General features: G+C 39.0%; 3 protein-coding genes across 4 annotated transcripts; 2 read left to right on the top strand and 1 right to left on the bottom strand.

Moving 5' to 3' along the window:
* The first annotated feature begins 1,187 nt into the window (after positions 1–1,187).
* Positions 1,188–10,546, top strand: LOC110049162 (doublecortin domain-containing protein 2-like). The gene is made up of 13 exons (XM_089271707.1): positions 1,188–1,593; positions 1,731–1,785; positions 2,343–2,440; positions 3,116–3,185; positions 3,375–3,433; positions 4,522–4,608; positions 4,825–4,884; positions 5,404–5,452; positions 5,831–5,890; positions 6,636–6,969; positions 7,365–7,433; positions 7,808–8,046; positions 9,343–10,546. The coding sequence occupies exons 1-13, from the start codon at positions 1,325–1,327 to the stop codon at positions 9,526–9,528; spliced, it is 1,635 nt and encodes a 544-aa protein (XP_089127833.1). The 5' UTR covers positions 1,188–1,324; the 3' UTR covers positions 9,529–10,546.
* On the bottom strand, positions 6,041–22,396 carry LOC110049163 (adenosine deaminase-like). Of its 2 annotated transcripts, none has more exons than XM_020754946.2 (10): positions 22,261–22,383; positions 21,262–21,323; positions 20,127–20,255; positions 19,371–19,618; positions 18,504–18,631; positions 18,023–18,094; positions 17,451–17,552; positions 17,021–17,088; positions 16,660–16,789; positions 6,041–7,481 (listed from the first exon to the last, which is right to left on the bottom strand). In XM_020754946.2, the coding sequence occupies exons 1-10, from the start codon at positions 22,285–22,287 to the stop codon at positions 7,386–7,388; spliced, it is 1,062 nt and encodes a 353-aa protein (XP_020610605.2). In that variant the 5' UTR covers positions 22,288–22,383; the 3' UTR covers positions 6,041–7,385. The 2 variants fall into 2 exon arrangements, with proteins under 2 accessions (XP_020610605.2, XP_020610606.1); XM_020754947.2 differs by lacking the exon at positions 6,041–7,481 and adding an exon at positions 15,370–16,162 and having other exon boundaries at positions 22,261–22,396.
* LOC110049164 (histamine H2 receptor-like) lies at positions 12,899–14,069 on the top strand. Its single transcript, XM_089271712.1, has one exon. It carries the CDS (start codon positions 12,899–12,901, stop codon positions 13,847–13,849), a length of 951 nt encoding a protein of 316 aa, XP_089127838.1. The 3' UTR covers positions 13,850–14,069.
* Positions 22,397–25,533: the final 3,137 nt, after the last annotated feature.

The following is a 25,533-nucleotide window of genomic DNA, read 5'->3' on the forward strand; positions in this document are numbered from 1 at the left end:
CTTTTTTGTCTTACGTTCTCCCGTCAAAGAGCAAATAACTGCAGAAAGTACATATTTTACCAACTGCGTTTGCAATGGACCTTTTTATAACCAAGTCAAAATCGGAAATACGTCTGCGTTCGCAGGCTAAACTTTTTACCGATGTCACGGTTTTCCGATTTTTTCTTTCCGAAAAGAGTAAGCCCCAGCGTTCGATTTATCATGCCCAATTTAGTTATTATGCGAAGTTTTATAAGAATCCTTCAGCTCGTCAAAATATGGGACCTCAAAGCCGGAGTGCCAAATTTTACCAAGAAATCTACTCCGGTGCCCCCTGGCAAACACTTCTTTGTAAAAATTGGCAACTTTGCATGCTTGCAACGGGTTCTTATGAAACTTTGCATGTTCACTAAATTTGACATGATAAATTGATCTATGGAGAGGTGGTTTTTCAGTTGATGCGAAAAATACGAGAAATTGTTGATATTGCGTGACATCGGAAAAAAATTAAAAGTCATTTATAAAATAATGCTCAGGTAATCATGTATAAGCGAAAGCGATTGGAGCTGGCGCGAGAGGCTTCAGAAGAAAATCTCGGACTTTTCCTGATCGGCGATCACGTCATTTGTTCCAACCTGAATTCAGTCATGGAAATGCTCTAGGTTTCAAAAGGATTACAGGCTCTTTATGGACTTTCTTTTCATTTAAAACAAGGAGTAGTGGGTAAAGGAGAACAAAAAGCCTTTTCCTCCACTCCCCACCTAAGAGTTTTGCGAAGAACAATTAAGAGCAGAGGCGAAGAATTACAGCTTTGTTTTGCTTCTTCGTTTCGTAAATGAGTTAATAAGACGTACTGATTTATTGATTTATTGATTTATTTATTTACCTGTTTCTTTGTTTATTTATATATAAGAATTTACAAGGGTTTGCCATCACTCTGAATATTAACTAATAGCACACGAAATCAATCACAAGAGGTTACAGCAGATTTAAAGACTCCGCAGAAGGTTGATTAACAAAGCGTTCCATTCCTTCATTTACTTCCCTGGCCTTCTTTCAATGGCCTCATAAAACGGCCTCCGAAAAACCTGATTACATTGGCACTCCTTTCTTTGTTTTGATTTCTTTGCGCTAATCAATTTGCAATGATCGTTTGGTAACTACTTACGTCTCCATGGTAAACAAATCACGAGAAACATCCCATAATGCACGCGTCAGTCATTAATGAGATCACACAGAGCATAAGTGACGAGAAATCTCTACCATCTCTTTGCAAAATGTGATCGTTTTTTCATCGTAAACGAAATTAGAAGTTCTAAGTGAAGCGAAACAACACTGTGGGAGCATGGCTGCTCACGAGAGAGGGATAAATATGATGGGAAAACCCGTTTATCTTCATCTCAACGGGGACAATTTTAAGAGAAAGCGAATTGTGGTCAACCAGAGAGAAATGCGGAGTTTTGATTCTTTTCTGAATGCTGCTGCAACAAGTTTTCGTATACCAGCTCGAGAAATAAGGACACCAGCTGGTAGACATCGCATCAGAAATCTTGACGATCTTCAAAGAGACTGTACTTATGTCGTTGTGGGAAGAGAGCCGTTTAAGAAAGTCGGGTACGTGAGCTCCCGGTCTGTTTGCCGACGCGCCATCAATCTTTTTGTTCGCGGACTTCGCACTGGAGTGTCCTGTTTGATCGAAATGTAAACTTTGCTTCGCTTATGAGCGTTTGTTTGGTTATTATTTCTTTTAGATATGATGTGAAAGACTTGAGGCCACAACGTTTGGCTCCCCCGAAAGAGCCTGAGGTAAGATAAACAGTATTTTAGAAGCTTACAAGGTGGTAATCGATTTAAAATCTATGAAATCGCGATTGCTTTTGTCAGCTTTTGTCAACTCTGTCGTGTAAATGATGGTTCATAAATAATTGAATTTTTCCCCGCGATTTTCGCGGAATTATTTACAACGATCAAAGGTAAACTTAATCTGAGAAATATTTTCTATATATTTTAAGTAACTGTATCGTTTATAAAATAAGTGTGTTATTTTAACGAACTTAACTCTCTAAATTAATTCCTGTGATTATTTAGTGAGTTTTGCATAACAAGTTCGTATCTAAGCAAAATCCCTGTAAATAATTAAACATTTCTGAAGCTTAAATCAATATTTAAGTTTAAACTCTTACTAATATTTGATAAAGATGGAGGTAATTACATTTCTATAAATTCGTTTTGGGTATTATTTCTAAATTTTAATTTCTTCTCCATCGCGAACTTTCCTGTATTTTTGAAAATTTGTGTGATGTACACATTCCTTTGTTGAAAGGTGCGTTATAAAAACGTGTTTTGATTTATTTATTTCTTAGGTAAATTTTCTTGCTCTAAATCATCGCAAATTCAGAAATGTACCTGGCAAAGCCCGTATTAGCGGTCTGCGAAAAAAGGAAGAGATTAAAACAATTATGTGAGTAGCTTAATAGTTAAATATTTCATACAGTTGGGTCCCTGCTGTCAGCAGGGACATTGGGACTTAAGAAAGTACCCAACTGTAGTGTTTGTTTGCATTTGGATCCATTAAACTTAGTGTTTTCCTAGCTGTATGTGGTGTCCATTACTTAGGAGAAATTTGACAGTATAATTTTCATTTTAAAAACAGATATGGGCCATTGACCAAGCATAGATATTGGCCGGATATTGGATTTTTTGGCATGTTTATGGACCAAGATGGAGTTGAAATCCATAAACTTTTAAAATATGATTGAGGCCAATATACAGCCATCTTGACCGAACAAGCTTCCAAGATCAATAAATAAGTTATTTTGTGGCTTTCGAGGAAATTTCTTTTACGGGATACTGAGGGTAGTCCCGATAACGCCATCTTGCCCACTCAGGTAGCCATTCACAGTGCAGGATTTGATTCATCTAGCCTGCTCACAGAGCTCTAGAGCCATATAATAAGTACCTGTAATGGCTTCAATATGAAATGACGAGAAATATTTTTGCTTGAATTTTCTTTTAAGTATACTGTTTGACTAGGTGAGCTTGAACAAAATTTCACTGGGAAAATTAAACTGGAGAAGCGATCAAAACAACCTTGATATTATCATTTGACAAATATTACTGGACTGTGTTGTTGCAGTGTTTTTTGCAATGGAATTGTTTCAAAACCAAGAAGAGTGCAGTTACGAACAGACTTCAAGATGTACCAGGTAAACAAATTTCACTTATTGTTTTTAAAATTTAAGAAAAGAAGGAAATTCTGTGCATATTTGCAGGGCTGTCAATAAGTTTTGAAGCAGGCATCCCAAATTTGAAAGTAGGCGGTAGGTTACTTTTCGAGGTTTAAAATAATCATTGCACGGTAGTTAATGTTATAATAACAACTTCTTTTGATTTAGGTTTTAGAGTCTGTAAATGATAAAGTCAGTTCCCATAGCAAGAATGGTGCAGTTTACGAGTAAGTTCTGATTGTTGCCCTTAGCTTAGTGATTTTATAACTTTTAAGTAGATTTCTTGAGCCTTGTGCAAGATACTGTTCACCGAGTGGTATTGCCATTTAAAGATCAAATGTTGGCTGATGCAGTGAAAAAACAACTATCAGTTCTGACCTGAGCAAGAAAATCGATCACACTCTTCAACCAGTATTCAAGAGTCGCAAAATCTGTGAAGATCTCAAGATGCGTGAACCAAAACCACCTCTAATTAATCAACAATGCGTAGTGTACAATTACCAATGTGATCTGTGCGATGCAGAGTATGTCGGGTATACCAGCCGGCATTTGTACCAACGTATTGATGAACACAGGTTCTCCGCAATCGGAAAGCATTTAAAGAATGACCACGGCCTTTATAACATCGACGACCTTGCCAATAATTTTTCCGTCCTAAAGAAATGCAACGGAAAACTGGATTGTTTGATTTACGAAATGCTGTTTATTAGAAAGAAGAAACCTAGCCTGAACACGCAATCGGATTCCATCCGCACACAACTATTTGTTTAAATAAATATGTTAATGAACAATCACACCTCTCACCGCATATATAACACTGTTGAACCGTTATTTTCTTGTCACTTGATAGTGATGTCATGACGACATTGAAACGTCGTATAAAATTTCTATTGCTCATTTTTATTTTGAAAAATTACAGATGTTGGTCTTAAATAAGGTAAGGGTTTTGGAAAGCGGCCTGCACACCTTCACCCAATTTTTCTGGGTGTAACTCCCGGGAATCATAGCCATTTTAGTTGTGTTCTTTATTGTTAATAATTTTATCTCTTTTGTGTTTTTTCTGTTGTTGAATCTTTCTTTTTGTTTTGAATATTTGATGTTTGGTTCAATTTGGAGGTACAGTACCGATCAGAAGAAACCTAACAGGGAACACTTGACAGAACGCGTTCTGTTTCTGTTCTATACCCGTTCGCAAATGCGTTCCCTGTTAGGTTTCTTCTGATTGGTATTGTACATGTATAGAACTTTTTTCTTAGAAAAAAATGACTTATTTCCAATCTGATCTTACACAAGTGCACATGCTTTTTTGTTGCAGTTTATATACCCTAGACGGACACAAGATAAGTGAACCATCCGACCTTGACGACAACGGGCAATATGTTGCTGTGGGGAGAGAGAGATAGTACGAATATAATGATACATAAAATTAAGTTTAGTGTAGCAATCTAATTTTAAACAAACAAAAAGATGAAAAATATCAAACCTCTCTAATAATAATAAATAAATTATCATTATTTATTAATTACGTGATAATTAACTATTAATTACAAGTTACGATCAGCAGCTGAATGATGTTGTAAGGTTTGTGACCAATTACTATGTCTTCCTCTTTTTTCAGCTTTGATAGAAGTGTTTCATACAGTGACCATGGAGTAGCTGCTCAGCTTACTCCAAGAAGGTGACTGACCTTTAAAATTAAATATACCTCCTATTTACACTTGTCACTTGTTTCCACCCTCATGGCATGTGATACAAACTAACGTTAATACTTTTAGCAAGCAAAAATTACTGATCAAAGTATGTGAAATATTCATTAAATGGATGCTGAAATTAGAACAGTCAATCATGTAGCCTTTTTCAAAGTGTGTTTGATTAACGATTAGCGGTACAAAAACTGATGAACTAAAGTATCTTCCATGTTCTATATAGCATGTCAAAATTTTTAAAATACATATATATACAGATTTAAAAGACTTGAATATCTAAATTCTAGAGATTTGAGGGGGGAGGACTAAAAGTTATCAAGTACCCTTTGGTTGAAACTTCAGAGGGGTGGGGGGAAGTGGTTGTCCAGGCAAAACAAAAAAAGCCACAGGAGGGGTGTGGATTTCACTCAAACCCCTTTTGTAGTAATCTCTTGTTGATTACTGTCTCGTAGTCAAATTGTGATTAATAAGATTGTTTTTTGTTGTTACAGAGCTTCAACAAAGCCAAAAGTGACAGAAAGAAGACCTCCTGCGAAACATGTAAGCTCAAGATAATTTCAGTATTATTACAATTTTTATTTTTTAAACAGTAAGATTGTTACTCTGGTCCCATAGTTGTACATACTGTACTACAAAATGGATAACAAGTTATCAACCAGATAAACCACCATCTAGTGGATGACAGTTTTTTTGTGGTCAGTGCTTATCTGCTAGATGGCAGATTATGGTTGTTAGTTATTTACAGTTGTTCTAGTACAACATACAGTTGTTATGAAAATTAATGAAAATGAACAGTTTGGCACAATGTGCTATATTAAGTACTAAATAAATCAAAGTTGAAGTTAAGTTGGAGCATTAAAAATAAATAAATAAAATATCTAATTAAATTGATATCTAATGTCAATATTGCCTTATCAGAGAGGTGCGGCAAAAAGGACATCTAAGAAAAAGTCTCTTGTTGCTGATAATGATGAGCCAGTAAGTGAATTGTTCTTAGTGGTTAAGAGCAAAAAAGATGTGACATAGTTTTCAAATGTTATGCTTAAAATATGTCTGTGTGTGTCACATGGCACAAAAAAGTACACTACCAAGAACAAATCCAGCTAGTGGTAGGGAGGGGGGAGGGGGGGCGGGGAGGGTGGATGACCTGAATTGGGACCTCTGGATTACAAGACCATTGCTCTAAACCACTCAACCAGGCTGCCTTCTTTAATGCTGTTCAGTCATCTTTGTAAGTCTTTGACCAGTCCACAACTTGTCCTGTGCATATCCGTGCACTGCAGAGAAAAGCAAGGCTGTATCATTGTGCAATGACAGTCGTTTGTCAGGGATGTTGATCATGGAGTGTTGTGCCCCTTTTGTGCCAAATGTTGTGTTGCATTTGTTTTGTTTACAGCCATAATGACTAGAGGAACTGACATGTTAAGGAAATTTAACAAGAGTGGTTATTGTTTCTTTTGCTTTTGTTTCTGTCCTCAAAACTTCACCATTAGCATAAGTTGAACTGCATTCTTTATTATCATTATAATTTTTTGGAAGTTGAACTTTAATTTTTCTGTGCAGTTTAATGGTTTTGCAAGGGATAAAAGATTTCTTAGAAGACAGGAATTTCAGCTCTCAAATTTGGCCGTTTTGTTTGTGAGGCCTTACGTCTAGAATTTTGTCAAAATAGAAGGACTTCTGGAAGAATAAACTAACCATGTTTTCTATATATATTCATCAGATCACCAGTTTGGAAGCAGACATTACCAGAAGGGATTTTAGGGACATAAATTCATCTCCTGAACCTGTCAAGGAAGAAGAACCACAGTCATTGTTTGATTCATTCAAAGAAACAGTCACAGAGTCGCTGAGAGATGACGATGAACCACAGGGAGCTTATGCTGCAGAAAGAAGCAACTCACCACATCAATCTGACATTGAAGACATACCACTTGAGGACACTATACAAGAAAAGGTTGCTGATGTTCTTGGAGATCATGGTGTTACACTAGGAGGGCTTGTTGATGACAAAGAAGATAAGTCATATGAGGAGAGACGAAACAGTTCAGCTGATGGTATGTAAAGTAGAGGCTTGAATCTACACGTAAGCCGTTTATATTTGATATGAATTATGCCTTGTCAGTATGTACATGTAGGGTGTTCTGAGCGCTATGAATATGGTGCTACAGTGTTGTCACTGGTCCACAACCTTGGTGTTTTTTTTAAAGGACAATCAGTGAATTCCAGGGAAGGGGCATAGAGAGTAAAACCGTAAGTTTCATCCAAGAAAGGTAACAAAGAATATCCCCATGTGATGCACTGGGCTTGAAAACAACTCACAGCTGTATTGTACAGGAAGCATAAACATTACTAGTAAATAAGCGATAAAAATGTGTAGTGGATTAGTAGATATCATATATGAAAGGAGCATAGAAGGTGGTGACAACTTACGGTTTCACTCATTTAACAGTGCAGCCATCTGTGTATGAAGCTAGTGGTGAGAACAAAGAAGACGCGACAGAAATCCAAGATGACAAAGGTGAGTTGAATTAAGTGTTGTGCTCTTTTTTAAGGCATGTAAACATGTCTGTAGAGAAAACAATACAAAAATAAATCTCTAGTCCTCAGCAGAAGTAATTACTGAAGTGCACAAATAACATGCACATTACAATGTATAAATTATGGACAACAATCAGTATTCAATGTTTAACTCAGGGGCTTCATTGACATTTTCAACACGAGGGCAACTGGTTTTTCAGCCAGGCAGAACTATTTGAACTTCTATCATAAGAAAAACGTTCCTCTAGATGCCGTTCTTTTGATAAAAATATGGCACCATATCAATGGATATTATTTGCTGTGGAAGCTGATAGGCAAAGCACACTTTAACATTCTTGTTGATATCTGTTAAAGAAACTGAAGAGGACAAAGCTATTGATCAAATGCCAGCTGAAGAGGTGGCGGATGAAGAAATTGAAGCTGAAGGCAACGAAAACAGAGACAATGCTGAGGAAGAGGTTGACAACAATGAAGCCGAAGACAATGAAAACAGAGCGAATGCTGACGAGGAGGTTAACAACAATGAAGGTGAAGAAGTACAAGAAGAAGAAATTGAGGAGAATAAGGAAGCTAAAGGAGAAGACAGTGAGCAGGTAGGTCTTAATATTGTGTTGAAATTATGGGTTTGTTGTTATTTATGCACGACGCCATAAGCTACTGAGCTTTAACTTTAATCATGCTTCATTGTGTCTGTCTGTCTGTTTTGATAAAGTGAATACATGTTAGCCAACTCAAATGTCAAACATGAAGCTTCCATTTTACATATCAATGCTAGATTTTATGCATATTCCTCTCACCATGGAAAGAACAACGCCTTTATTGTAGACTAATTTGTAAGTTGTGGTAAATTTACAATGGAAAGTAAGGTAGTGAAGGATGTCGTCCGCGCTGTGTTGTACGGACATATAAACGGGGCCAGAGACTTCGTCCGATAACATTTTTACACTTTCACTTCAATATTCGACTATGGTGTGTATTCGCTGCAATTGTAACGGTACAAAGGTTAAATATCGGTACTGAAAGGTAGTGCTAAATCTACGAAACCAAATACTTAGACAAGTACAAATATTCAATGTATTTCCGATCAATTTGGCAATGAAAATTGCACAGTCCGAACTACAGTTCAGTTTATATAGTCGCCTTGGCCGGCCGTCGTTTTTCGCGCCAAGCTAACGGGTCGTAAGTACTGATGGGAGCTTGCACAGAGGTTGCAAGGGAGCATACATAAAATTTACTCAGGGAACCCTAGAAAAATGTAACAATAATGAAGGTGAATTGTTATGAGAGAAAAGTTGACAAACAAAGTTGAATGAAATAGTGATAGGTTTACCTTTTCTAAGAGAAGTCAGTGGAGGATGAAAGACGTTACTAAGGATAGGGTAGAGAAGGGTCCGTAGGGAGTTTGTAAAGAGGGAGGGGAGGGTGATGTAGTGTAGTACAGAATAGTTAGCATAGACTATTAGTTCAGTTTTAACGACACAAGTTAAATGTGATAGGTAACTCAGAAAGAAGGTACATTTGTCAAGTCGGAGTCCTCGTTTCAGAAGTTAAAGCGTCGTATAAAAGGTGCGTCTTACAACAAATTCTTTATTCAGTGTTAACAGCCGTTCAGTTGCGTTCTCACTACAGTGTATTAAATGTTAAATTGATAGATAATTCAGTATAGTACAGATTAGTTAGTAGAGCTAAGGTATTTGGAAACGTTTGAGCTGCAAATGATTTTTGAAATTTTTTTCGCCACGCGCCTCATAAGAGCCTGGTCAATGCGGCAAAGGTTTTGGGAATTTTCTCTTCATACTTCTACTAATGAAAATTTAAACAACAGACGAGCTAATGGTATGTTGTGTAGTGGATTCATCACGTCCTATTTCTGTTTGTTTGGTTTTCAGGATCACCCCGAAGTAAGTGAGCCACCTGAAGACAACGAAACAAACGAACCCCTCGATACAAACGAAGCCGATGAACCACTCGATACAAACGAAGCCAATGAACCACTCGATACAAACGAAGCCAATGAACCACTCGATACAACTGACCCACCTGAGGCAAATGAGCCACAAGAATCCGTACAGTGAAAATAATATATATTTGTTTAGATTATTCAGTAGTTTTAAGAAGTCAAGCCAGGGTTCCCGCCACAAGCAGAGACATCCTATGCGCTAGACATTCTTCGCCAGTTTTCCTCTGTTTGTATGTCAACCTGTGAATTCCGAAAATCATACGGAAAGTGACCAACTTTCCATACTTTTTCTCTGAGGTCAATAACAATAAAGTCGCAAATCTTGTCTCGCATAATTTGCAGTTACTTAACAGTCTTGATGTCAGCCAATCAAATGATCAAGTTTGGTTTTAGTGATTTTCCCCGTCCTCAACAGATGGCGTGTGGCATTTTTCGCACTGCTTTTGATCGATGAAGTTTTGTGGTATGAGCCTATCTCTGAATGTACTAGACAAAGGCTGAACTTGTTTCGTCTTGTACATGTATGTCCAATTCTCTATTCGTTTCTCTAAGCCATTACGAATAAATGGAGATAAATTCCTACTGGGCAGTAAACTGAATGTACTAAACAAAGGCTGAACTAGTTTCGTCTTGTACATGTATGTTCCATTCTCTGTTCGTTTCTCTAAGCCATTGCGAATAAATGGAGATAAATTCCTACTGGGTAGTAAACTGGTGTGACAAACCCAAAACTATTTCTACAGAACCTGCTACTCACCCTTCCTTTGAAACAGCGATTAAGAAGGAAGTCCTTTGTGAAAGGGGGGGAGTTTATTTCCGTCAGTCTTTTGGCAAATCGCTTTGAGCATAAAATATGCATTTCATGTTGATCTTATCTTAAAACGTCGCTAAATTGACTTTTAAATTTTGCTGTAGCATTCGAATGCCATTTACTGCGTTGACTTGGGCTTTGGGGCATTTCTTCAGAGAATTAGCTTACTGTGTAAATATGCTGTAAATAAACAACCGTGTTAATAAGCATCATAGTGGGTATATCCATGTATTTTACCAATCATTTATACATCGCGTGACGTACATACATCGTAAATATAACATCGATATTGTGAACGTAATAAAGTGGTTATTATCAAGAAGTATACCTCTACTCGTCCACTCATGCAAATGCTGCAACCTGATTGGCTGAGCTACTGTACATGCGCAGTACGCGTGTACACAGCTGCAAGCTTCAAATGACAAATTCGCTAGAGATAACGCTAAATCGTGAAGTTTAACACTACTCATATATAAACAAAAAACTGGAGGACTTTTAGTTAGAATTCTACTAGAACAATGAGATTATTCGTTCTCGATTTCCATGAGCTGATAAGTTGAAACGGCCTTCGGCCTCATCAGTTATCACCAAGTAGAAATCTCGAGATCATTGTTTAATTGTTGGCACAATACGTCTTGAGTGAATGCTATAAGTGCAGCAAGCCACAAATTGCCAGCCTCATATTCGACTTCCATTTACAAAATTAGGATAAACTTGAAAAAAGTCAGGACAACGTTCTCAAAGTTTACCCAAATACAATCCGTTTTATTATCTTCTCTAACGTTCCCCATCCATACAGTGGGCCGGGTCGTTCAAAGCCTGATTAAGCTAACCCAGGATAAACGAGATTTTTGATTTCAGTTTTGTATTTTTTCGGTGAGGTTTTCTGCGGTTTATATTGTTTATCCTTCAGTTTTAAGCTTGAGTAATCTCAAACTACACAAAACAAGAAGTGAAAAACATTCATACAAGAAAAATTACTTCGATTACCTCTTAATCCTGGGTTAGCGTTAACCGGCTTTCTAACAAACCGGCCCTGTTTGGCGTTCCTACGTTTCTTTTGATTTCTTACACAGTTTTTCAAATTGACTTATTCGTCAGCTCTGAAATAGCCTAAAATTCAGTGACTTAACCCCTTTAACTGGAAGTCACCCCATCAAGCGTATAACTAATTTTGTTTTTGGTAAGAGATGGAAGGTGGAGAGGAATTTCAAACACCTGCTACGCTTTGTGATTGTTAAAAAAAGCAGCGCTTTTTTGAAACGTATGAAACGTGACAGTGTCTAAAAAGGTGTGCTTTTGCGGTTTTCTATAAAAAATGTAATTGCAGAGAAAGCGATTTTAGGAAACGTGATCCCGCTTGAGAACTTTTCTGAAATGTGTGATCCCGCATAAAAATTTTCTGAAATGTGATCCCGCGTGAACAATTTTCTGAAATGTGACAATCTACGTGGAAGAGATTTTCAATATGAAAGTGTCACCTGAAACAACAGCGTTTCTCGCGGTTCGAAACGTGTGATCGGCGAAACAGCCGTTTGTTGGAAAGTGCCATTCATTCGTGACACAGCGATTTCCTACGTTTCAACCGTGGAAAAGTACGTGGTCGAAAAACACGAGAAAGCATGAGTGTTAAAACAGGGTTGTGTGATTGGTGACAAACATATTTTATAAACCTGTGACTGGTGGAGACGTGATCATGAAACGTGATTTCGCGTGGAACAGGGATTTCATGAAATGTGTGATAAGTGAAACTACCGGCATTGATTCCACCACAAGGGGCGAAACAACGTTTTTCTTTGTAAGGAATTTGTAGTTTTCAAGTCTTAATAGTGTTTGAATTAGTGCGTGTGATTCTGTCACAACCTCACATATGTTGCACTCAAAGGTGATGCGCACATCCGAGCAACTCTGAATAGCTCTGGCAAATTTCGATATTTTGGCCATAAACAAAATAAGTTGGCTCCGGTTGGCCCTTTGTAACCTGTTACTATAATAGTCACAAAGGCTATTTTACAGATTAGACAGGAATATTTGAATAAGAAAGATATATACCGAGGACTGTTTTTCGTTAGCTCGCTAGACTGCGTTGCCCTTCCGGCGAACTGAAAGATGTTGTTTGGTGCTTTACATGTATGGAGTATCTTAGTTTGTTCAATGTAAGAACTTAACAAGTCATGGTACAGTTTGTGGTATTTTGTAGCCGTTATAACTCCAGATCGGGGTGAAATACGTCATGGTTAGTGGTGTTTAATCAATCTGTTGAAGTGCCGTTTTAAAACAACCTCATTTACGCATTGTGATCTTGCATTGACAAACGTAAATTGGAAGGAAACTGGAGCCTTATGGTTCTTTTGGTGAGCGAAGCTTAAAAATAATGGCCAATTATCGCTCATTTTAATTGAAACAGTGCCCTGTGAAATTCTTTGTTAAACTGAGATCAACTAATTAATTTTACTTCACCAGTCCAAAAACAGCAAAGCCCTAATGATGCTCTAACGCTGAAAACACATTACAAAACACGGTCAGTTTTGTCTGCTAAAACAACCAACATCTCGCGGTATATTAAAACGGAAATTACTTCTATTCTTTTGTTTTGGGGGTGGAGTAGTGTCTAAAATGAGTGTTTAAAGTTGAACTAAACAGTCCGTTGCCATCATTTTGACTTCACCTCCGAATGAACATGCTAGCTTTGCGAATCGTCGTCGCTGTCTTTTTGATCGCTATAGGCGCCCTCGGTATCCTGGGAAACTTAGCCGTCCTGTTCACAATCTCTATCAACAAGAGATTTCATGTTATGAGGTATTTATTCCTCGTCAGCTTAGCTGTCTCCGATTTTATTATCGTTGCCCTGGTTGTTCCGTTTCACATCGCAAGCAAACTGTACGAAGAACTCGAGTTCTCGACGGTACAGTGTAAAGCGATTACGTTCTTGACAAGAGCGTTGTACTGTTGTACAACTTTCCACCTGATTGCCGTCTCCTACGACAGATACTTGGCCATTGTGAAGTCTCCTCTAACGTACAACCAACACACAACCAAGGCTAAGACCCTGTTGTTAGTGGCTTTCGCTTGGATTCTTCCATTTGCCACAGCTGCCGGTCCGTTGTTTGCCATATGGGAAGACACTTTCTCGTTCAGCGCCAGGCTTTACCACTGTGATATCTGCCACGGCTGGGATGTCCACAGCAGAAATCAGCTGACGAGGTCCATCGTCTATTTCGTTGCCGCTTTCGCTGTCCCACTGTTAACAATTGCCTGGCTAAACTTCAAGGTTTTCAAAAGAGCTACACTGGTCGAGCGGGAAATCATAACACAACAGGCCCAAGTGTCGCATTCCACTCAGCCTCAGCAAAACAGCCGCCGGGAACACAAGGCCGCCAAAGATGTCGCTGTTGTGCTTGGAGTGTATCTGCTCTGCTATCTTCCAGCCTGGACCGCTATACTTTGCAGGCAAGTTCTTCCTCTCAATTCACTCCCCGTCGTTGTTGGTTTCGTCACCAATGGCTTGTTGCTGTCCAAGTCAGTTTGGAACCCTGTTATTTACTGCATTCGTAAACGGGAGTTCCGCGGAGCCTTGAAAATGATGTTACGTTGCAAACGAGCTCGGGCTGGGACTGACGAGTAAAGTAATCAAGGCTCCCAAGAAACTGAATCTGTCTTCCGACTAGTTACTCAGGAGCGAGATAAAGCTTGTAGAACTTTTCTTTCGGCCGCTCAGGGCTTGTAAAACTCCTTGCAACAATGTGTTTTTTATCAAGTTTATCCATTTTGTAGAACAGTACAACAAATAAAAGGCGGAACGATTAGAAAGCGAAGACAGCAAGCCAACATATGCTTATTCCGGAATTGGCAGCATCGGAAGTATTTTCACTCCCCCTCTCCTCTGGATGGGGTACTACATCATCGCAGGGATACTTTCCCCCCACCCCCTAGTAAAAACTTAACGGGATAGAGAATAATTAGTGGGATGTGGGATGCTGATAGAACTGACATCCTGGGATATCGAAAAGCAAAATTGTTCATTTTTTGAGAGATTAAATTAACGAGATATTTGGGCCAAAAATTAACGGGATATAAGATATTCAGACTCCCGGCCAGGGCACAAACCTACCTTTAGACCACAACATCCCCAGATAAACTGCACAGTTGAAAACTTTCTTGATTGCCGTTTATTTCTTACCAAACCAGTTTTCTTTCGAACTTCGGAAAGGCAGGAAACTATTCACACTTTTTTGGACATCTTTATCGAATTGGAACAAGTTTTAACAGTTATTGAGAGTACAGACCTGAAAGTATTAGATAGCCCATGCAGAAATGCATCCTGGGTAAGAAATTGTGATGTCTCATCTTAATTCAGCTACGGCAATCTTTGATTTCGTTTGTATCATTGTCAGTGAAAAATTAAAACTGTTATCTCGCCAGCCAAGGCAGTCACTGTCATTAAAGGAGCTCAGTCACGGTATTTTGAGTTATTTTGGCCACATACAAAATTACCTTTAAATGGTAGGAAACCTGAAAATAACAGTTTAATAAGATAGAAAAACACCAAAGACATAATGATAAACCATAAAGGAACAAGGATGGCTAAGGATGGAGAAGATTGACACGGATTACAAACGACGAATTTGAAAAATTGAGGCTAAACTTTTCAATATGCGCAAACCGTGACTGTAGGTCCTTTAATTACAATAAATAAATAATCAGATGTGTCCATTCCACACTCGAATAGGAAAAATATACTTGAATATTATTTGGTCGGTAAAAATACAAATGAAAAAAAATGAGGGTGGTAAAGGGTATTTTCGTGACTCGTGATCGGCCCTTTTTTTCCCGTGAAATGTGAAATGGCTAATTTTTTCCTCGTGAATCGTGATTTCCATAGCCGCCGTGAACCGTGATTTTCCAAAACGTTCTCTTTTATTTTCCGAGAAGCGTGAATTGCCAATGTTGTACTTTTCGTGAATTGTGAAAGGGCTGCTTTATTTTCCGTGAAACGTGATCTATACCCCCCCCCCCCCCCCCCCTTTACCACCCTCAACAATATTTCTTACACAAGTAAAACTGGTTTCAAAAGTTTGGCTCTCATAAATAAGGCACAGATTTGTAGTAGACATTCCATGAAGACACACAAGACAAGAATTAGCAAATAACAAATCTTGTTATACCAAGAAAATTTCTCAGTAATTTGTATTTCAGTAACTCTCCCGCTTTTTGCTATCCGAATCGCTCAAAACTTTCTGCTTGAAAAAATCAAGGAACATACCGGTTCCTTGTAATCAAAGCATGCACTATTTTGGGTATACATTTTAAATATTTACCTGGCTAAAGAACTGAAAGTGATGACCAACAATTTTTACTATTATCCTCAGCAAATGCATCACAAAGAAATCATATATAACACAAAGCCAGCACAGTTTTATGACATCTTCGCGATAGCATTTTCCAAAACTACAATTCAGAGGAAACTTGGTCAGCAAACTTACTAAGTACTGAGTTTGACGCATATTTTCATAGTGCATAAACTTTGTTGAGTGATCTTGGCAAATAATAAATCTTATAACACTTCAGTTCAGGATTCGATGACGAAGACTCCGAGGGTAAATCGTAATATTCAGTGTGAACCGGCACCACTGTTGTAACAGAAAGTACGTTAAATTTCTTTCGTCAACCCCACCACCCAATACAAACACATAAATTCCCGTATTTGTTAGCTATCTATTTAGCTTCACTATAAATTTTTGTGACTTATTTGAAAAACACTATAAATCTATCTATGCGTGAAAATCACAAAAATATATATCAACCTCATTTTCTCTTGTCAACAATTAGTATATTTTTTTCTCTAAGATCACCAGATCCCGTGCGCTAGTTTAAGTTGATCAATAATTTCTCGTTTCTTTTTCTCAGGAAGGAACGAAGCTCTTGCAGCGTTAAATGTCTAGAAATGAATGAAAAGAAAAATAAGTGGCATGATGAAAGTGACTGGATTCGGACACAGCCGTTTCGTCAATGGCTGTCACAAAACTGAAGCCAAACTAAACCTACGACAAGCGTAATAACCCAGAATTTGAAGCACGCGCGTGTAACCAGGGCGCTTCACGCTCGGTGAAACATGCAATCAATAGCAAGCGCGGGAAATCTTTTAACCAATGGCAAAGCGGGAAAGAATGTAACTAATAGCAAGCGCGGGAAAACATGTCACTTATGGCAAGCGCGGGAAAACGTGTAACCAATGGCAAGCGCGGGAAAACATGTAACCAATGGCAAGCGCATGTAACCAATTTTTTGGAATTTTCTGATCGGCCAGACTGGACTAATTATTTGGGAGTTAGTTTAATAAAAGTCATCACAAGCCAATTAACAAAATAGTATTTACAAGCCACTCTTTGACTTACGAATAAGTTTAACCCGTTTGATTTTTCAAAAACAACTTACCGCACGTGTTAATTCCGCTGGGCTCAGCCCAATCTGATCAAAAGCGACACCTTGTTCAATATCCACTCTTGTCTGACATATGAGAGGGTCATCCGAGTTAATAGAAAAATTCACGCCATCTTCTACAAACCTTGAAAACGCAAAATTCGCCATGTGAATTGCTGCATTCAAATATTGAATTAATTTTCTCTACACTTAACGAATTCTTTCGGTCACATTGCTAAGCAACAAAAGGTATCACTGCAGTCTACCCCACCGACTTGAAAAGCTTGACACGTGAGAAAAACTTTCAACTAAAATGGCTTCTCTTCACTTGTAACTCAGTCACAACTCCCATATTTCACCCAATAGTTTTACATACCTTCTAAGTGGATGTGTTTTGAAACATGGCTTCACAGCACCGGTTAGTATACTTGAAGTTGGACATACCTGTAAGTATTTGTTTAGATTAACTATAATGAAAAACTGATTCATTGGATAATGCAATTCAAGAGTTTTCATTGGCTTAGCCATCATGGTATATTGAGCAATTTTACCAAGCTCTTCAAATATAGTAAGTGTACGCATAATGTTTGAGGGCGTTTTTATTTTTATTTTATTTCAGTTTGCTATGTTTTCCGAGTGTTAAAAACAATAATAATATTCCATTTGGGCTTGTTGGATGTGAGATAACTCATTGGCTATTCATCATCCCTTATCAAACATCCATATCATCTGTGATGATCCACTACACTAATTTTCTATTAAGTTAAGGTCAGATTCAACTATTTATGCTGATCTCTTTTGCTAACCTCCAGGTGAATTCTCTCATCGATAATTCTCTTGTAAAGTGCATTGTCTTCTAGCACGTGATATCCATGACCTATTCTCTCAGCATGAAGAATATCTAATGCCTTGGAAAACAGATTGAAATATGATGAACCTTCAATTGAGTGGTAAATGCTGGTACAACAATATTACTTGTGGATCTGGACAAGATCTGGTAGCAGTTGAAAGTTCCAGCCCTAGAATCACCAGTATTCAAGACCACATCATAAGAGAATGTTGTTTGAGCCGTTACTAGCTAGCAAATTTACATCATACCTCTGGTAGGATCAGACTTAAAAGCTTAAAGGTTAGGTTGTAAAAGATGTAAGGAGAATCTTGTAGATGTACAGGACCGTCAACATTATGCATGCACATTTAAACCAAAAAAGAAATCATTGCAATGCATTTTTACTTATGATAGTTCTCAACATTTGGGAGTACATATATACATATTGAGACTTTGTTGCATTGTTGATGATTTTTTTTGTCTCATCACCTGGCTGCTTTTAAACAATGTGTTGATGATGTTAGGAGAAATTGGATGTTAACTCCTTACTTCTTTTACACTGTCAGCTGGAGCAGCCTCTCCAGCATGGACTGTTCTGTGAATGTTCAGTCTTCTGGCTTCCTACAAGAAAGCAACACCATCTGTAAATACTCATTTAATTTATCACAAAATAATTTGAAAACAATGGACACAACAACTTTAGGTTCCTCCCTCCCTCTCCTGATGAACGGATGGATGGGTGGATGAACAGATGACAGGCACACAGGTGGATTGACAGACAGATAGCCTGATAGACAGATGGATGGATGGATGGATGGACTGATAGGCTGACAGATGGAAGGATGGACTGATGGACAGACGGACGGACACATGGATGGATGGGTGGACAGACCGACAGACAGATGGACAGACAGACAAACAGCCAGGCAGATGGACAGACCGTGACCTTAATATTTATGCAGAGGACCTGAAAATGTTCCTGAACAAAGTAAAACACGTAGTATACCATACACGAGAGATAAAATCAAACCTTAAAAGCAATAACATGTCCCTTCATGGCAGGAATCTCTCCAAGTGATTCGTCACCCGCAAGATCGATTCCTACAACTCCATCATCGGCAAACTCCTGACAGAGAGAAACAACTTCTAATGACCAATCTAAGAACAAGATAAGTGAATTACATGCTTGTCAGTACCTTAAATAATAAGAATATACAGTGCACTTTCTCTACAATGGTCCCCCTGAGCACATCAGAATGAAGTAGCATTTCTAGCCAGTGTAGCAGGAGGGGTGACTGTAGTAGGGAGGTTTCAACAGGTACAACTGGCCTACTCAATGGACTAGGGATGACAAAGACCTAAAAAGGTATAGAATGACATTTGCCCAAATTGTGTCAAATTTGCAAAGGCAGTAACAATTTTGATCTACAACAAAATGTCAGGGAATTGATTCCTAAAACTTTCATGGTTATGGCAATTTAAGTGCAATTACTCTCCCTGCGTTTTTTTTTTGTTTGATTTTACTCCTTTTTGTCAAAATAATGTGACATTAAAAGACTCTGACACTGTCAGATTGTAACACTTTCAAGGTGGCAACTTTCTGAAAAGGATGAATCATTAAACTTTCTATGTGTTTGAGCTTTTGAGAGGCAATTCAGTATGTTGTTCAAGAATTAGTCAAAGGACAGTAGAAAATTCATGTAAGATTAATCCAGTTGAAAAGACCTATACACTAGTGTATCTTTGTAGCTCTATCTGCACATGCATGCAATTCAGATAGGTTATGCAAGACTTATTACTAAGTTTACAAGTTACCATATACTACAGGCATTCCAACGATTAAAAAATCCTAAACCCACTTTAAATTATATCAAGTAAACAAATTAATCAATTTTACCAGGCATGTGTCTCATACAACAAAGAATGGACCGTGCAATAACCCCAAAGTCATGCTCTCCTCTTTTTAAGCCTCTATTCACTGCTTCCACTATATCTCTTGGTGACACAAGCTTTTCCTCTGGTTGCTCAAGATCTGTTGTGCACAGCAGATGAGGACTGTAGCGAACTTCAAAGTATAGCACACCACACAATGATTGGTCTTCACAAAATTCATAGGCTATTCTTTCCATCGCTGCCGCATCATCTCTGAAACCAACGATAATGATATTCAGTGACGTATGCTGTTAAAACACTGTGCTTATCAAGCCAGATCATGGGGCACCTCTTGGCTGAGGGCCAAATTTCTACAGTTGAACCCCTATTAAGTGGCTTGATCCTTGGAAGTGAACACTTAATGAGGGTTGGCTGCTTAAATTAGTCTGTCAGGATTTAGCATGAGGATCTAGAAATGCCCAGGTGCCACAGGCAACCAAAAAATTATATAACTTTTGCCTTTGGGCGACTCAAAAAACTTACTTTTTCATATAAGCTTAAATGCTGGGCACCCTGGATTTCATGGTTAGGAACCTTTGAGCTCCTTGTAATTTTTCTTACACCACAGTCTTGATAAGGGTTTGACCACACTTGAGTTCACACTGAAGAAACTCGACAGATTTAAACATCTCTATGAGGTGGGACACATGGGAAAAATGGCAACAACAAAAATTATAATTTAAATCTTTTTCCCTACATCAGGCTCCAGGCATCCACTTACACAATGAGCGGGAGGAATATATGAAAACATCCTAGAAAGCCTCTCAGAGATGACGGTTTATCCAAACTAACAGACACAAGATCTTGTAATTTTTCCTTTTCGAAAGATGGCAACTTGAATTGTTTCTTCCTGCAATTAAAAAGAGATAAAGGCTGGTACCTCAACAGATTCAACTGATAAATATATTAACTAACAAATTAAAGTCCAGCAGTGAAGAGTAAAGACTCACAGGTTTTTAGAATTAATCCTTGGACTGCCCTAACAAATAAGGATTTATATTATTTTCATGCTAATTTCAAGAAAAAAACAGCAGTACTGGAAGGCTTCTAAGCAAGTGCAATTTACAATACATATTTTATAATGTTTAGAGAGGAAGCCACATCAGTCTTAGCTGGTTTTCATTCAGGTCCTCCAACCTGGTCGAATTGTACTTTGGAGATGTTGGTTTTTGTTCAGGGAGGGGTGCTTACCATTTCGCAAAAACATGCGGAAATTTCGGTTAAAAATCAAATGGAACACCAATTTTCCGGAAAATCCATTCGGAAATTGTAGACCACCTCCAGAGGTAGTCCTCTTTTTCCATTCGGAACAGAACAGCAGAAATTTCCTTACCATTTGCTAAACTTTCCAGTTTCCAGTCTCTCATCAGCTGAAAACAATTACAAATTGCAAATGGTGAGTGCCATCTCGCTTGGTTGGTTTGCTGACTTTGGAAAAACCCTTACCATTATTCAACGGTCGTCCCAATCGGTTTATTCTGACAAATGGTAAGCACCCAGGAAAACCAGAGAACCCAGAAAAAAACCTCAGAGCAACATAGGGGAACCAAAAACAACTCAACCCACATATAGATCTAAATTATGACACTGGGCCAGAATTGAACCTGGAACACATTGGTAAGAGGCGAGCGCTCTCACCACTGCGCCATACCTAGTTTTGTTCTTCCAAGATTGTAACAGTAAGGAGAATGAAATATCCTTAAAGCACAATGCTTATCCTTGTGTTATTGTGTTAATGAGTAATAATAGGTACCTGCACTAGGTTATTAATTGATTGAAAAGCAGGTACTTCAGTAAATGAAAATTTGATAAAAATGACATGGATTCCCTTAACAGAATATCAACTACTATCATACTTGGCCAAGTCAATAATGGTCTGTATCCTTACTGCGCCATCAAGGTGAACATGAAGTTCGACCTGGAAATAAAATATACAAAAAATTTGAATTATTTACTATAACAGACATGATATTAGCCAAAAGGGTATGATTCATTCATTTGGCTCAGGACTTTGTGGAGTTCAAGGAAATATCCATAGTTACTCCAAGGTAGGTCACTGGAAATTTCAAGGAGGGAGGGGGGGGGGGGGGTGCAAAAGCCCAATTTTTAAATAGAATTTATGAAGCTGAACCTGAATGGGGGTATTATAAGGGATTCAAATGAAAAAAACTTTGTGAGATCACGGTATTTTCTTGAATAACACAATATCTATACCTGATCTTACCTTTTTGGTGCACGTCAGTGGGACAACAGTAAGTTTGGTCAAGCCAGGATTTGTATTTTGGAGTAACACAGTCAAGCAAATATACCCCTCATAAGAACTACTTCCTGCATAGAGCTGGTAAGGGCCATTCCATTCTATAGCAACACCCCCCCCCCCCCCCCCCCCCCCTCCATGTAGGCTACAATCCCATTAGCAAGATTTTCTACAGTGGGCTACAAAAGTGATTTCTGAGGGGCTTACTTTGTCTACATCACCCGAGCCTTTGAATACTGGAGGTTTGACGTCGGCTCTTTGATCTTGATTTCTTGGGGGGTTAATCTTGCCTCAACGGGGGAGGGGAGGTTGGTTGTGTAGAATCGAATGGTCCTAACGCGATGTGGCGTGAAGCTTTATAAGTATTTGGTTTACAGACGCCCACTCCACAAAAAGCCCTGAAAATACTTGGTCAGAAAGGAATTCTAAACTTAAGTGTTATAAATACAGATTCCTGTATTGGAGTTGACTTTACGTTGAAGCAGATCGTAGAATTGAAATCACATGCCAAGATTCCTCTAGTGGAGACCAGATTATAGCCCCCAAAACATCAATATTTGTAAGGAAAGACCGCGATCAGAGACAAACACACACTCACCTTTGACTTGGGTACTTTAAGTGCCATCACTTTCCAATTAAGATGTCTTTCTAAAACTATCTCATTCTTCCAACGTGGTGAACTGCCATTTTTCCGGCTGCTTCTTGCGAAAGGTCGGTTGTCGAATCCAGTGCCCGCTCGTCCTTTGTAATAGGTGTATGGGAGGGTTCGTCGGTAGGGTCGGGGGTGGGGGGTGGGTTACTCTGGCGACAGGGAAAGGTAGAGAGGAATAGAGTGGGGTACCGGGTGGAATACACCAGTTTGTGGCCAAATGGATCGAACTACGGCTCTCAAATCACCGTGATTTTAATTCATGAATGACTCCCCAAAATACTTACAATATATATATATTTTGGTTATCTCCAGTTATCATTTACATACAGTCGAACCTCCGGTTGCGATCACCTCTCCTCAGCAACCAGTTTTCCAAAATACCAAAAGTTTCCAAGTCAAATCACTTTATTTGGAAGACCACCTCTCGTAAGCGACCGCGACCACTTTTAGAGCTAAAAGTTTGAAATTGGAGTGTGACATTATCGCACTGCTGGGTAGTACAAGAGACGGAAATTTCCCAATGGGAAGTACCGGATTTCTTCTCGAAATTAACTTTTTACATAAATAAAACGTTTAAAACACGGGGTAAGTCTCTGCAGTTACCATGTGCTAATGAGGCAAAATTTTGACCCAATATAGTCCTAGCTCTCGTAAACCACCCTTGGACGACCACCTAGACTTGACATTTTGGGTGATCGCTTACGGGAGGTTCGACTGTATAAATGAGAAGAACTGCTTTATATCCTGTTTTTAGTGGTTTTTACCTATTACCTATTTTTTGCTGTTCAGTGACATGATACTGGTCAGCTGACATATAATATATACTCTTTCGACTTCTGGAAGTCGACGCCGCAGTAGCGATAATCTTTGGATGAAATGTTTCCTTTTATAATTACATCAGGTTACATACGGTACATTTTATAAGTCATTCAGGGTGAGTTCCCTAATATATGGTCCAAAATTTTTGGGACCTCCGACTGTTAAAAACCTTGAAAACACAGAAACTAAAAAATAACGTGACACTGGTTTAACGAGAAAATTGCAAAGTGCATCGCAAAGCGAAAGTTGTCGGACATCGCCGGAAGTCATAATCTATTCTGTTTCTCTTCTGGTTGTTGCTCTTGCAAAGAAGCGGCAATGTTAGCCATTGTCATCCAGTCGCCATATGTCATAGAAGGAGTTGTGACAACATGTGGGATGAATTTTTGAATTCGATCCAGTAGCGGATGCGCGATGTCTGTACCTTCAACAAGTCCCAACGCGTTCTTTTGATAATACAGAGGTGTTCCTCGAAGCAGCATTAGCGGAAAAGCCACTAGTGATCCATCTGTTTTCTCCTGGATCTTTTGAATGGTTTGTTGAAAGCTGGCCACGGTCTGCAAAGGCAAACCAAATATCAGGCTGATTTCGTGTTTGATATTACGCTGACGAACTAACGCTAACTTTTCTAAAACTTTTTTAGCCAAGCTGTGAGGGTTGGCATTTCTCACGCGTTCGATGTGCTCCAGTTCCTCTGCTTCCAACGTTTGCACACCAAATTCCAAGACCACTTCGGCTCCTGTAGTTGCGCTCAGCGATTCCACTTGATCTAAAAATGCAGTGTTGACCCGTTCGGGCCGACACTGAAGGCTGAGTTTTCCTGAATAACCAAGGCGCTCTAATAAACCTAACACCATGTTCCCGTTTATTGTGTTGAACGTCGGATCAAGAACAGCCAAGTCCCTGACATGATTGTCAACAAACCATTCTATTTCTGATATGATACGATCTTTCCCAGAGTGCTGTAGTTTTGTCCAACTTTTATTCACTGACCTTGACGAAGAAGCTGGATCTCTGTGCTGGCAAAATGAGCAACTGTAAGGACAGCCTCGGGTTGTCTCCCATCGCATGAAGTACTGCGGTTGAAGCGTTCCGTCTAAGAATGGAGAAGCGAGCTCGGATAGAGTGGTCGATGTGTGCAGACCCTTGTCTGGGGACTTCGCTAAGTGGACTCCCATAATATCATCCTTCCCCTCGGCTAAATCGGACACGGCATGTTCCGCATACCCACGGATAAACACATCCGCCTCTGGATAGTATTTTTCTAGCTGGCCTTTTTCGACGTAGGAGACTTGCGGACCTGCCATTACAATCCGACCCCGGTAATTATAGTTTTTCAGCTCCTCGAGGATCGTCTTTAGAAAGGGCTCGTTCCAGACAAAACCTCCAAACAAGAGATCGTATTTCGAATCGTTGTAATGTCTCCAAATCGTATCAAGGATTCTTCTGGCTAGCGAAGACACCTGTGTTTCCTCTGCAATGTTGTAAATATGTGCGTTGTATTCGATTTTCTTCTGCCTCAGGTGGCTCATAATACTTGCTACCCCAAGAGATATTCCTGGATCTTTGGGTCGGATATGATCCAGAGTAATCAATATTGGAATTTTAGATCGTAGCATTTTGGATCTTTGGTTGATTACTTTCCTTGAAACGAAAAGAGTTATTTTGGAAAGTCGTTTATTTTTATGGCGTCACTGATGATAATTTCGTTTCTCGGAAAAAGCGGAAGTCACGTGAACAAGAGGTACTCTCGCAATTATTCACCAAGCTCGTTTCCATGGTTTCTGTTCTTCCCGCCATTCTCCTGAGTCAGAGATCGAAAACAGACTTCGCAGAATAACAAGGCGAATAACTACGCTCAAAGAACAAATACGGACACGATAGTACTGGGCAAAACGCTCCCCGATAAGGCCGAATGTGCTTGGACGCTACTGTCAACCATGACCGAGCTAGCCTGAGTATTAGGCCTTCACAAGGGAGGGGAGAGGGGAGGGGCAGCTCAGGCTTTTCTCCCTTTCTCCCGTTCGTTACCCCGCTCCCCTTACAATCGAAAAGCCTAATAATCAGGCTACGACTGAGCTTCACGGTCGCGTCCGGACGTTAGAAACCTTTATTGAACAATCAGTCTAGAAAGAGCTTTGCAGTGTTAGATATTAAAGCTTACAAACCGGTCAGATGGAGGATGGTCTGCCTGTGGTCGCACTCACACCCAGGAAATTATCATTAACTGGTCCTCTTATTTCTGCACTGTTCTCCACTAGAGAACCTCTTACCTGTATGTGCATACGGAAAATTAATAACCCAAACAAATACAAGAAAATTTACGAAAAGAAAAGTTTGGTCACTCGTGAGCAAAGAGCGCAGAGGAGATTTAGTTGACCTTAATTCAAGCCACATTCA

The sequence above is a fragment of the Orbicella faveolata genome, unplaced genomic scaffold, assembly GCF_042242905.1.
Source record: "Orbicella faveolata isolate gen_17 unplaced genomic scaffold, um_ofav_v1 contig_34, whole genome shotgun sequence".
Lineage (NCBI taxonomy): Eukaryota > Metazoa > Cnidaria > Anthozoa > Scleractinia > Merulinidae > Orbicella > Orbicella faveolata.